The sequence below is a fragment of the Pomacea canaliculata genome, linkage group LG4 (assembly GCF_003073045.1).
Source record: "Pomacea canaliculata isolate SZHN2017 linkage group LG4, ASM307304v1, whole genome shotgun sequence".
Lineage (NCBI taxonomy): Eukaryota > Metazoa > Mollusca > Gastropoda > Architaenioglossa > Ampullariidae > Pomacea > Pomacea canaliculata.
Window position 1 is genome coordinate 22,622,482 of NC_037593.1, and position 12,829 is coordinate 22,635,310.

Sequence of the window (12,829 nt, forward strand, 5' to 3'; positions counted from 1 at the left end):
AAATAAATAATTATGTTGTAATTATTTATAAGGAATGTTTTTTTTTAAATGACGTATGATCACATGATCAAAACATGGCGACATTATTAGGGCGTTTATTATCTCTGCCTAAGAAGCATATGACTTTTGCTGCGATGGATACTTCAGCAGATGCAAATGAAATTGAAGGTCTCTGGAGATGTCATACATTATTTTAAGTTGTGATTTAAGATCCATTACACCCCTTACTGTATTCAAGAAATTGTTTTCTCGATGAAAGAAATTTGCAATCTTATTTCCTTCTTTCAGTGTATCGAACTATAGGTAGGATCGAGCTACTATAGAAACATAACCATTATTATTATTGAACGTTATTAAATATGTTTAACCAGCACTCTACGTTGATACACCCTGTAGAATTCCTCTTTTTGTCTTCTATCTTTTATTGTTTGCATAGTTGTTTCTCCTTCCGTCCTTCGTTAAAAACAAATTCCGTCCTTCGTATTGATCTGTCCATGTCTTCACTTTGTCTTACGGGTGAGCATGAATGATTATGTGTTATATCACAGCATTATTATCATTATTAGAACGTAGGGCCATGCAACAATCATTAGAACCCAAGACTCAGTAACATACGTTTAAATATATTTGCAGACTCAGTTATGGTGGAAAAGTTTGGAAAAGTGATGACCATAGGTATAAATAGACCAGATGTACGGAATTGCGTGAATCCAACCACTGCTGATCGACTAATAGCAGCCTTCAACCAATTTGAGCTTGACTCAGAGGCATTGGTGGCTGTGCTGTATGGCAAGGGTAAGGATACACAGCCTGAAACAGTTTAGCCCGCCTAAACTGTTTCAGAGCAACAAGGAATAAACTAACTAAACTAATTAAGTCACTGCCCTAAATCAACATAGAGTACTCAAGGCTTGGCATTTTCTTTCCAAAGTTATAAAGTAGTGTTAAGACCCTGCAGATGTTTCACCAATGTAGCCATAGTTATAAAGTAATAGTAATAAAGTGCACAGTTCATGGAGATAATGCTGAAAGTATAGTCGTAAGGTGCTTTTGATGTAGTGCATGACCTCATGGTGTAAGTCATTGTACAGTCTTAGCCTTGGAGACTAAGAGTTTGCTGTGTGATTCCACTAGAACAGGGGTGGTTACACATGCATCTGTGGTCAAATATGTATACAATACTAAAACTGTATTTAAATGTTGCAGGGGGATGTTTTTGTGCTGGCTTTGATCTGAAGGCTTTAGCAAAAGGTGAACTGGATCCCCTTTCTTATCATGATCCAAACTCTGGGACAAGAGCTGCCATGGTTAGAATATAATATTGGCCTCATGTTGTTACCAGCTGATAAACTTTTTTCATAGAGTAGCTAGCTATTGGCAAAAATTGTCCTTTAATATGACACTTAAATAAAGCAGAGTGTGGGCAGGTGTGTACAGTTTGTCCAATCGTAACAAAATTTCCCAGGTGTACTCCTTTTGTTGTAGACCACATTTGGTTCAATTATTTTCTTCTAGGTCACATTTATTAACATTTTTATGCTACCAGTTACTCCAAATAAAATCAGCACAGTGCAAATTTTGGCAAAGATTTTGACGTTACTGATATCAACATCATTTCAAATATTTAACCTATAGAGATAGAATGATCACATGCATCTAATTCATGGAACAAGTGTTTGACTATTTTTCTACACCATGCTTTTCAATTACAGTGGTACCTCGACATACGAGTTTAATTCGTTCCGTAACCTTGCTCGTATGTCAAATTGCTCGTATCTCAAAGCAATTTTCCCCATTGAAATTCATTGAAATGCCATTAATCCGTTCCAGCTCCCAAAACACCACCTCAGTTGTTTTTGTTAAGTGTTTTTGAATAAGAAAAAGTGTATTTACAAGAAGAAACATTTATTTATGAATAACAAATACATATTGTATAAAAACATATTAAATTCTTCGTTTGTGGAAGTGTGTGGGATCTGCTTCAGCAAATCACCGTAAATCGCTAGTGCCTTCTCACATACGATGCTTTGTGTTAAGATTCCTCCTTGAAGCTGCTTCTCTGTCACCCACACAGTCAATATATAGTTTCTCCATCTTTTCATGGAGAGAAGTCCGGAGCTTAGAAATTATTGTAACGCCCCTAGCTGGCGTGTACTCTTTATCAACTCCTGTTTAAGCTCAGAATATATCATTGATGTGCTACACCCGTACATCCTCGCCAAGTCAATTACTCGCACACCTTGCTCATGTTTTTCTACGATTTCGCGCTTTAATTCAATAGACATCATCTTCTTTTTCGGACCCATGGTTACAAAAATAAATGTGATAATGTTTTGTAAATGTACAAAAAGCAAAAAAACGCGAACCCAACTTATCAAAAATGCTTCGAAAACGAGGGAAACAAGCACACAGACTGAGGTCTAGTCTGAGGTGGGAGAAACTGTTAGACGCTGGACACGACCCCAACATCCGCCCCGCATGTTGGGGTCGTGTGCAGCGGTGTAGTGTGCGATTCCTCGTATCTCAAATCTTGCTCTTATCTCGAAGCAAAATATCGCTCGCTCGGCGGCTCATATCTCAAAACACTCGTATGTCAGGGCACTCGTATGTCGAGGTACCACTGTACTTAATTGATTAAGCTTGACTGAACTAATTTCCCTGATTTTTGCTCGAGATTTCCAGCATCAGTTTTCAGCTAACACCAATAGAACATAACCACATTTCTAAAGTTCTAAAGTAAACCTACATGTACTTCAATTTTTTTTTTTAAATCCCACATGAAAACCATTTCACATAGTGTCTAATAAATTTAAATGAAATTTATGCTGCTGCTGTTGCAAACCTGATGTGGATTTCTGCTGTGAATCTTTGAAAAGGCTGGCTTCCAGGTACTTGAAGCTTTGAGGTGTTCTTTATTCATATAAATCTGTTGCTGTTACTAAATATGACTTTATTCTTGTTAGGGATAGTCTCTATTCCACTTGCATTCCCACTGTCAATCTGATGGTAGTGTCCTATTGTTTGCTTTTGCAGTCTGCCATCAGATCAGTGTTATCCACAAAACACAGATGGAACCTGGGCCTCCCACCAGTGGAGGGAGGTGTGTTCATAAAGGATTTTTGCATGATGGTATTGAATAGTACAAGTGACAGGTGGCACTCGTAACTGACACTGTTATCAGAAGGACGGAAGACATCATTAAGCTACTCTCATTGAGCTCTTGCACAGTGCTTTTATGACTTGAATGAGACCTCTTAGATGTTGAATTTTTATGTCACAAGCCCTTGCACCAGACTTTGTCAAGTATCTTTTAAAAGTCAGTAAAACTGTGGGATTATACGAGGGTTATAAGAAGCATGACTTCTCTCGCAATGTTTCCACACTAAAGCAGTCTCTGGGCCCTAAGTACATGGTAATTGCCCAGTCCTGAGGCATGTAAATGTTAACAAGGCTCCCAGTCCAGATGGGATCTGTGGATGCACAGTCCATTACTGTGCCAAACCAACATCACCTTTGCATCCTCCATCAGGAATCTGGGATTCACTGTCACTGAAGACATGACTTGCTAAACAAGTGACAGCTGTCTGTCAGTCTGTCTATTATGAACTAACCGTGATCAGCGCCATCCATCACATTCTGTCTATGCATGCTACCAACACTCTTGTCTGTGTGTTTGTTTTATCCAGACTTGGTTACTGCAACTCCATGCTTGCTGGCTGCCCTGAATACCCTCTTCACAAACTCCAGAAAGTACATAACTCTGCTGCACGTCTCATGGTTAGAGTTAGGAAACAGGACCATGCCACCTTTCTCCTTCATTTTCTACACTGGCTTTCCATCCGTTCTCGCATCCAGAAGTGTCCATGCTGTGTTTTAATTTCTTTGCTGGCACCTGCCCTGATTATTTTTCTGAACTGCTTTTCCCTTACATCTCAGCTAGACAACTCCGCTCGTCATCTGATGATTGTCTCCTTACTCTTCCTGTCACCAAAACAACAACATATGGCCACAGGATTTGGGTTATTGTGCAGCGAAACAATGGACCTCTCTCTCTTTCCATATCCGCCACCTACCCACTATTCATTCCTTTAAACGTGTACTGAAAACACATCTCTTCCATAAACATTACTCCTTACAACCTTTTCCATATTGCTAGTCCTTTTTCACACCCTTTTGTAATATCATGATACTCTCAGCTCTTGTTCTTGTTATTTGATTCCTCTTTGTGTTTTCGGTATTTGATTTTATTCTTCGTTTAGTACGGTTGTTTATTCTTTTATAGTTCATTTGTTATTTGTTTGTTTTTCTGTTTCTTGTATGCTATCCACGTTTTGTTCTTACTTTTAAGCACTAAGAGCATGTTCCTTAGGAGTCTGAGTATGCGCTTTACAAATTTTGCATTATTATTACCTCATGTGGAAATTCAGGTCTTTCTCTGCCAGCTCTGTCATTTTAATTCAGTTCTATCAGTCCTTCGTTTAAAGTTTCATTACTTTTTATTTCTCATCTCTTGATTCTACAATCTCTCGCTAGGGAGCAGGAACAATCTTGTCTCTCTTGTTAATGTCTGTTCCAAGATCACCAGGACCAGGTAGAAGGACTTAGCAGTGTTAAGCAATCAGCAAATCCTTAGAAAGGCATTTTGTATCTTTACAATCCTTGTATCCTGATCAGGTGTTGGCATGTGAGTTTTCACTCTTGTGGTCTGGCCTTTATGCAGAATGAATCATCACTGCAACTTATTCATTCCATATTCTGTACACTTGATAAATTCTACTGACCATGATGACCTAAGGCAGTTGACCAAATGTATCTACTGTTGATGTGTATGTATATATAGAGAGAACTTATTCACTGTAGTCACATGTATATATGTGTACTTGCTGCGAATTGTAAATTATAGCAACCCCCATTTTTTTTCACTCAATCGTGAAACATTTGGAAAACTACATGCTAAATTGCTTTGCTCATATGCATTGGGTTGCCTTTCCAAAATTCCAGAACTTTTTCAGACATTAAAGGAAAATTGCAAAATTCCAAAGATTTTCTAGATCTGGAAAATAGTTTATTTTGCCACATTTATTCTTTGGTTTTTTGTTTTTTTTGTATGAATCCTGGTCTTTGATTCATAAATTTTTTTTATTTACCTCACAAGTATCAATGCTTAGAAAATGCAGTGACAAGTATTGTAACATGTTGTTGCAGGGTCCCACAAGGATGGCATTCAGCAAACCTGTGATTGCTGCCATAGATGGTTATGCTGTAGCTGGCGGTCTGGAACTAGCATTAATGTGTGATCTGCGGGTAGTAGAAGAGTCAGCTGTGATGGGAGTCTTCTGCAGACGCTTTGGTAAACTACATTATGTTTTCATGCATAGGACAGATATATTAACAAAGACAGAACTTTCAAGAATGCATTATCAACCAAATCTTTTAAGCAATGGCGTAGGAAGATGTTTGGCTTTGTGTGGGCAAACTCCATGCTGGCAGCGAACAATGTTCACATTCTTGTCCTCTCAGTATCTTTTTTGATGAGGCAGCTGCCCCCCTCTGCTACAGTTTAGAAGCTGTATCTTGAGCATCATCTTGACATTTTGTTTGTGAGGGTAATCAGGTGTTCACTGTATAATGCAAAAGGCATAATGAGATCAGGTAATGAACAGTAATACAGTTCAAGAGTATTTGTCACCTGCACACTCTTCAGCAGCTTTTGGACTGGGTAAAAAGCTGATAAAAATCTGAATAAGAAATGCCATGTCCAAAATTATTCAACAAATAAAATGAGGCCAACCTAGTTGAGACGGAGATTATTTATTCCAGAAAGAAACGCAAAACAGCAGAAAAAATCCCTCTTTTCCTTGGCATTTTTTTTTACTAGTGGAGCCTGTCAGTGATAAAATTATGGCAAAGAAAAAGGTGGCTCTCTTGAGATATTTGTCCACACACCCATACATTCCCATGCAACTTACTCTCCATCAAAAATAGCAGGTTTGTGATAATAAATGAATGAAAATGCTTTGTTCAGGTTGTTAAAGTACTAAATAAATAACTGTTAATGCAGCTTGATCCACATGAATGTGTTTTTTAACTAAAAGGAGTAGTTTTCTGCACTGTTCAATAAACATTTGAAGGCTAACAGTTGTCACATGATTTATTACATTTTAAAAATTAATTTATTAATTATTTCATTTCCTGCTTATAAGGTGTCCCTCTAATAGATGGAGGCACCATGCGCCTGCCTGCTCTCATTGGACTGTCCCGAGCTCTAGATCTTATCCTAACAGGCCGACCTGTATCTGCCAAAGAAGCATTTGATATTGGACTAGCCAACAGAATAGTGGCAACAGGAACTGGTGTGTATATATACCATTTACCTGATGTGAAAGGCATTATTATATATATATTTTTAAGAATGCTGACGAAGTGGTAAGTGGGTTGTAGCTGTAGATACAATTTCATACTTGTGGTAGGGAGATAGGGATAGGTAAGGTCATTGGTTCAGTCGTCACATTTGCTGTCGAGCGATCAGTGATGCAAGTGTCTTCTAATATTTAACAGTTAGAGATGTGTTCAGCTTTTTATTGAGATGTAACTGATATGTTTCATATATGCTATGACAGTAACAAGTGTAAGCTTTTACTGTCATAATCATTACTATTCTATTTGTACACTATCTTTTGGTATATATATTTTTGCACTGTATGCCTGGGATGCTTGGGTTTAAAAATGTATAGAAAGATGACGGGTAGAAATATTAAAAGGTTTAAAATAACGGGTTCCTGCATATTCTTATAGGTTCTTGGCCTGATCAAGTGGATACTTGACTTGTGTGCCAGTATGCAGCAATTTTGATGAAGGATGTTTTTGTTACCATAAATAATGTGAGGTGTTGGCTGTTGTATCTATAGCTCTAGGACAGGCCTTGCAGCTGGCTAACAGTCTTGTCAAGTTTCCTCAGGCATGTATGAGGGCAGACAGAGCCTCCTGCTACTACTCCACATTCCAGGCTGCATCTATGCAGGAGGCACTCCAGCAAGAGTGGACTGCAGGCATTGAGGTCATCAAATCAGAAGCCATACAAGGTAACAAATTATAGTCACTGTATATAATATAATGATAAAGATAATGTCTGTTTATACAAGCCTACAATGTACATGCTGGACTATGACTATACCAAAAAAAGAAGAAAAAAGCATCCAGGTACAGTTGAATAAGGTGGTTTACATCTTGTGTGGGCATTGTGCTTGAATGGCTTCCCCTGGTGTTTACCAAGGCTTACATTCAGTGACTGGTACACTTAAGACTACAAGTTACATGCCATCTTTCCCTGTCCTTCCTTTCTATTGGCTGTTCTACTTGGTGGTAGGAAGTTGTCCTATGCAGGTTTGGGGTAGGATATACCTATGCCATACGTTCTTACCTTTTAACTTCCCTTTACAGTTTGCACCTTTTTTAATTTACTGGTTTTTTCAAAAAGTCAGTCATGGTTTGCCTCACTTGTATTGTTTCCCTGTCTGTGATAAAGGCAATGTTGCTGTCACACAAAACGCTAACAACGGAGTAGATCCATGCAGTTCAAATGGTCTTAGTATTTTTCATCAGGTTCTCAGTTAATGCAAGTGTCTTTATTCAAACTTTGCATCATTTCTTATAATCAAATCATACACTCAAATTAGCGGTGAAAGAGGTACTTTAACTTTACAGAAAAGAAGTGTTGTAGCTTGAATCCATTACTGGGATGGACATATATATACACAGACATATGCTTGCTGCTGAATTGGGACATGCCTGACAGAATAAAGAGAAATATCATGGTGGGAATATAACAAGGGAACACTGATAGGCGAAACTAAGTGAAAGTTTGAGCAGCTATCTGATAAGTGTGACTGATAGCAAATACAGGAATAAATTGTCTGTTTGAATAACTTCTTACAAGCTAAATTGCTTAGGCTGACCAACACAAAAGAGGGGACCACAGCCATGCATGGTTATTGCTAGAACCTGCTGTTTGTGTTATGGCCTTGAAAATGGCCAGAATTCTATTTGGAACGAGATATGGAACATACATATGACCAAAGCATTTATAAGTGGGATACAACTCTTTTGTATGATTGCAGGTGCCAACAGATTTGCAAAAGGAGCAGGACGTCATGGTGACTTTACTGGTGGTTCAAAGTTGTAGACTGTCCAGAGAAGTTGAAAAAGTCACAGTACATGTACTATACAGACTCCTGAGACTTTTGTTACAATGCTAATTAAATTAAATTTAAATGTCAGATCATAAAATGATTACTTACAGAAAGATTATTTTGCCTGGGTGGTGAGTTATTTTATATTTTTATGGGTTTTTTTCATGAACTTCATCTTTTTTGATTAAATATGTAATGTTAATGCATAAGCATTGAAAAAAGAGCAGGAATGCCTTATGACCTAAATAACACGAGTGCCCAGGTACTACAAAAACCAGGAAATAAAAAGGCACATCATATTGTCAATAAAGATTACAAATGTAATAAATCCACGAATGAAAGTTGCACATTTTTTAAAGACCTTAAGATGACAATCATATCAGGGCATTTGAAAGGGTCTTGATACATGTATGATGCATATTACAAATATCATGGAAGTATGTGTTCCACGTAAAATCATCAGACATTCATTTAATGTACAGTATTATGATTTTTACATTGTTTTGTGCTGCGTATATTTCACAATGTGAAAATGCTGTAGACCATGAAGTATTAAATGAATATTATGACTGCTAATATTTATCCATGTCTTAATTTTGATTACCCTATTCTTCTTCATCTGATTCCTTTCTGCCCCCAAGTGAAGCATAGGGCCATAACTACACCACGCCATTGAATCTGGTTCTTGGTGTCCCTTCCCAGTTGGGTCCATGTTATGCCAGCTGCCTTTGCCTAATTACCGTATAAAGAGTGTGATATTGAAAGCAATGCCTTCCCATGCTTTAACCGTGAGACACTAATGAAGCAGGAAACAAAGGTACACATATGCACTTAGGAACAAACGCAGAAGTACAGTTTCATAACCAGACATTAGCCAAGGACTGCTTGAGCTTCTTTTATGATGGCAAGTTACAAGAGCCACTGTCTTTTTTTTCTCACTGAGAAACCTGCAGGCTGAGCCACTTCAGTCACTCTGACCTCTGCTTCATAACACTTTATTTATCCTACAGGGCAATTAGGGGCAGCTCGAAATGAAAGCACAAAACAATACCACAATATATTACCATAGCATATTCATATCTACAAGACTCATATATTCATGATTCAGGCAGCTGCATTAATTCTCACACAGTAACATTCAGAAGTCACACAGCCAAAACAATGAAGGACAATCTCAATCTGTTGGTCCTGCATGCAGGTATACAGAATTGGTGGCCTGATGAGAGTTGGGAAACTTATAAAGGAGGCATTTATAGCAAAGAGTCTAATTTGTGACATTGTCTAATAGGCTGCCTGTGAAGGAAGCAAAGCAGGAGGTGGGGATGATTAGTCTTCTGCGCTTAAAATCCCAGAAGGGCAGCAGTGTTCTGAACATATTGAAAGGTGTGGAGAGTGGCAACAGGAAGGTCAGCAAAAAGAGAGTTGCAGTAATCCTGGCATGAAAAAAGAAAGGAGACAACTAGCTTGATGGTGACATCAGTGTTCAGATAGCGATGGATAATGGAAAGATGTCATAAATGGAGGAACATGGGAATAATAAAGTTAAGAATGACATCAAGACTCTTTAAACTAGACAATAAGGAGATAAGAGATGATGCCCAACAATCACAGGAAGAGATGGTGGAAAGGTGCTGCCTAGTGCCAATCATTGCTTCAGCTTTGCCAGGATTAACTTCAGTTTGTTTTCAGTTATCCTGCTGAATATTAGAATTGCAGTGATTGGTGGAGGAAAAAACATCAGTTTCTGTTGGTGGAAAACTTCCCAGTAGTTGCATGTTGTAGGCGAAGATTTGATAGTGGAGGTCAAGGTGGTCCATGACCAAAGACAAGGGCTGAGTAAAAAGTGTATAGAACGGGCCCAGGACAGAACCCTGGGGGATGCCGTAGAGCAGGGGTGGGCAATTAATTTTCCCAAGGGGCCGCATGAGAAATTGGGATGGTTTTAGAGGGCCGGACTAATATAGTTAAATCAGTTTTACCCAATATTGTATATATAGTATATATACTGGCGGGCGGGCCGGTCAGAGACAGGAGGCGGGCCGGCCTTTGCCCAGGTCTGCCGTAGAGAACTGGAAAAAGCTGGGAAGAATGGGAACCAATGACAACAGTTTGAGATTGGTCATAAAGGTAGTTCTAGAACCAAGAAAGAGTTGAATGATCAAAATATCATGGCTATATGTATCAACAGACAGGTCAATGAAGTCATACTGAAACCAGCTCATTACCATTTCTTCATATTCTCAAGATTACTCAATGTCTTCCCAGTATTCTCCTGATGTTATTTCTGATTCTCTAAAATATTCAGTCTTATTAATTAACCACGAACCTTATAAGTGTATATATATCCTCCAGCTCATTACACCTTGGTGCTCAGAAAATCATTGTCCACACTATCACAACTGAGACAATAGGTCTCTGAGGCTACACAATGTTTAATTCATCACAGCACAGTATGTACCTTCGAATGCTCTGAGGCAGATATGTTAGCTGCTCCACTTTCTTCTTGATGTCTCTGCCAATGCATTTGCGGACAAGCTGTCGACAGCTAGCCTGCAGAGAGTGAGGCTTGCTCAAGGCCTCAAGCATAAATTCATGAAGCAGTGTATACTGCTGGATGTAAGGAAGGACCCAACTCAGACTATAGTACTTACATCCACATGCAACCAGCAACTGCACCACACGGCGATTAGAAAAGTGAAGTGCAAGAAGCAGTGGAGTCAAAGACAGTCTTCCTTGCAAGCAGCTAAACACTCCCGGTGCCAGATCTGGTGGTCTAGCCTCCAGGTCTAATCTGCAGTTTTGATTCAAAAACCACAGAAGTGCTTCAAAATTCTCGGTGGCTATAGCAACATGTAAAGGCGTGTTGCCATAATTATCCTGAACATCGACGTTGGCTCCAGCATTGTACAGTAACTCCAAGCATGCTATGGTATCATCTGCATCAATGGTGCCGATACTTGGCAGCAAGCAGTAGTGGAGAGCAGTCAGTCCTCGTGCATTACTTGTGTACACCCTACAACCAGCCTCTAGGAGAGCCAACAGACACTGCACTCGTCCCCTACAAGCTGCTTCCATTAATGCTGTTTTTTGAGCAAGACTAATAGAATCTCGATGCAAACTATCCAGTGCAAGCAGGAAATGGAGAACTTGCAAGTTGTTGACTTTGACTGCTTCATGCAGTGCTGTTGCTCCTTTAAACTTCGTGTTGATGTCAGCACCAGCTTCAAGAAGACACTGTATCACATCTATTTGACCTGACTGTGTTGCCCGCTTAAGTGCCAAACCTATGGTAGGTGTAGTCAGAAAGTTTTCATCTTACTGTCTGTGCTTCCTGTAACAGTTTTTGCAGTGTTTCCACATCCCCAAATCGTGCAGCCATAGAAATGAAGGAGACAAGTGGATCCCGCTGTGACCTTGGTTTTGATTGGTCATAAAAATATGTTTGATTCACATCCATCTTTAGAGGGTCAGATCTTCTGCAATACATGAAAATTCATGCTTTATGTACAATTGGACATGCAAATCAAATATATTGGAATCTTAAATACTTCCTATACAAATAATGAAAGTACAAACATTCAAGTTTTATCAGAATTAGGATGATATATTTTACAAGATTTTGTGCTTTGGCCAATAAAAATGGTTTCAAAAGTATAATACACTTTGAAATTTTCGACAGTGTTGTTAAATTGTGTGCGACATTTAGAATATATTAAGAAGAGTTTTGCATTTTGTTACTTGCATGATGCATTATCACCGATGGTACATCCCATGACTAAACTAGTGGTGCCCACCTTTTCTCCCCCGAGGGCCGCACTGGACATAATATAAACCAGAAAAAAATCAAAAATCAAAAAAATAAAAACAGACTTTATTGTCTGCCCAGGGACCCAGAAATTTGTTTCACTGGGATAATCATATCTACGAGCATACTATATCGACAGAGTTAGCTCTCGCCATAAACCTGAACATGACGGTTTTGCTAGAATCATGACGTTTAAATGAAAATATGTTGTGTCTGATTAAAATGAGCGGGCTGAATGAGGCACCTTTTCGGGCAGCGCACGTTGAGCACCCCAAAACTAAACGTACACTGGCAGAAAAAGTACTCAAATTTTGTTAATGACTATTGGCCTACATTTCTACTTTATCTTAAGAATACTTGTACATGTGCCCCCAAACTAAAAAAAAATTACTTGATATCTGATGTACATAAATTTATAACGTGTTTGCAAAAGTTTAATAACACGTACTGTCGTGTGTTTTACTGTATGCTATTTGCTCCCATCACCCATACTCCAATAACACAAATCTAATTCAAAGAAAGATATTAAACATTTGGAAAAGTGTAAATGGAGTGTTGAAAAAAGGAAAGTCCAGCATTTAAAACAAAGTGATCGGCAATTACTTGCAACTGCTTCGTGAGTCCTAAAGGTTAGTTGAAGACAACTTCTCGTAGCGCGTAGTGATCTCCCTTGCTCCCATAGTTCTGTGTTGTACGATGTTGGTTGACACAAAATCTCACAGATTTCCATTTACATGCGTCAGTTGTTTCTTTACTTAACGACGATCTTATAAACAGTTCAACAACAAAAAATAATATGTTTTAAATGACTATAGTAGTTTGAGAATGAAAAGCA

General features: G+C 38.6%; 2 protein-coding genes across 2 annotated transcripts; one reads left to right on the forward strand and one right to left on the reverse strand.

Annotated features, from left to right (window-relative positions):
- Positions 1-60: 60 nt before the first annotated feature.
- LOC112562647 (2,3-dehydroadipyl-CoA hydratase-like) lies at positions 61-8,517 on the forward strand. Its single transcript, XM_025236025.1, has 7 exons — positions 61-168; positions 634-795; positions 1,207-1,307; positions 5,206-5,350; positions 6,204-6,353; positions 6,909-7,082; positions 8,118-8,517. The coding sequence occupies exons 1-7, from the start codon at positions 75-77 to the stop codon at positions 8,180-8,182; spliced, it is 891 nt and encodes a 296-aa protein (XP_025091810.1). The 5' UTR covers positions 61-74; the 3' UTR covers positions 8,183-8,517.
- A 527-nt stretch (positions 8,518-9,044) lies between these two features.
- Positions 9,045-11,873, reverse strand: LOC112562648 (serine/threonine-protein phosphatase 6 regulatory ankyrin repeat subunit A-like). The gene has a single exon (XM_025236026.1). The coding sequence runs from the start codon at positions 11,262-11,264 to the stop codon at positions 10,611-10,613; it is 654 nt and encodes a 217-aa protein (XP_025091811.1). The 5' UTR covers positions 11,265-11,873; the 3' UTR covers positions 9,045-10,610.
- Between the last annotated feature and the right edge of the window lie 956 nt (positions 11,874-12,829).

Bases quoted from the DNA above. Each gene is read 5' to 3' on its own strand.
- LOC112562648 (XM_025236026.1), bottom strand. From the start codon at position 11,264: ATGGAAGCAGCTTGTAGGGGACGAGTGCAGTGTCTGTTGGCTCTCCTA.
- LOC112562647 (XM_025236025.1), top strand. From the start codon at position 75: ATGGCGACATTATTAGGGCGTTTATTATCTCTGCCTAAGAAGCATATG. The intron at 169-633 runs GTCTCTGGAGAT...ATATATTTGCAG, and splicing joins AGATGCAAATGAAATTGAAG to ACTCAGTTATGGTGGAAAAG. The intron at 5,351-6,203 runs GTAAACTACATT...CCTGCTTATAAG, and splicing joins AGTCTTCTGCAGACGCTTTG to GTGTCCCTCTAATAGATGGA.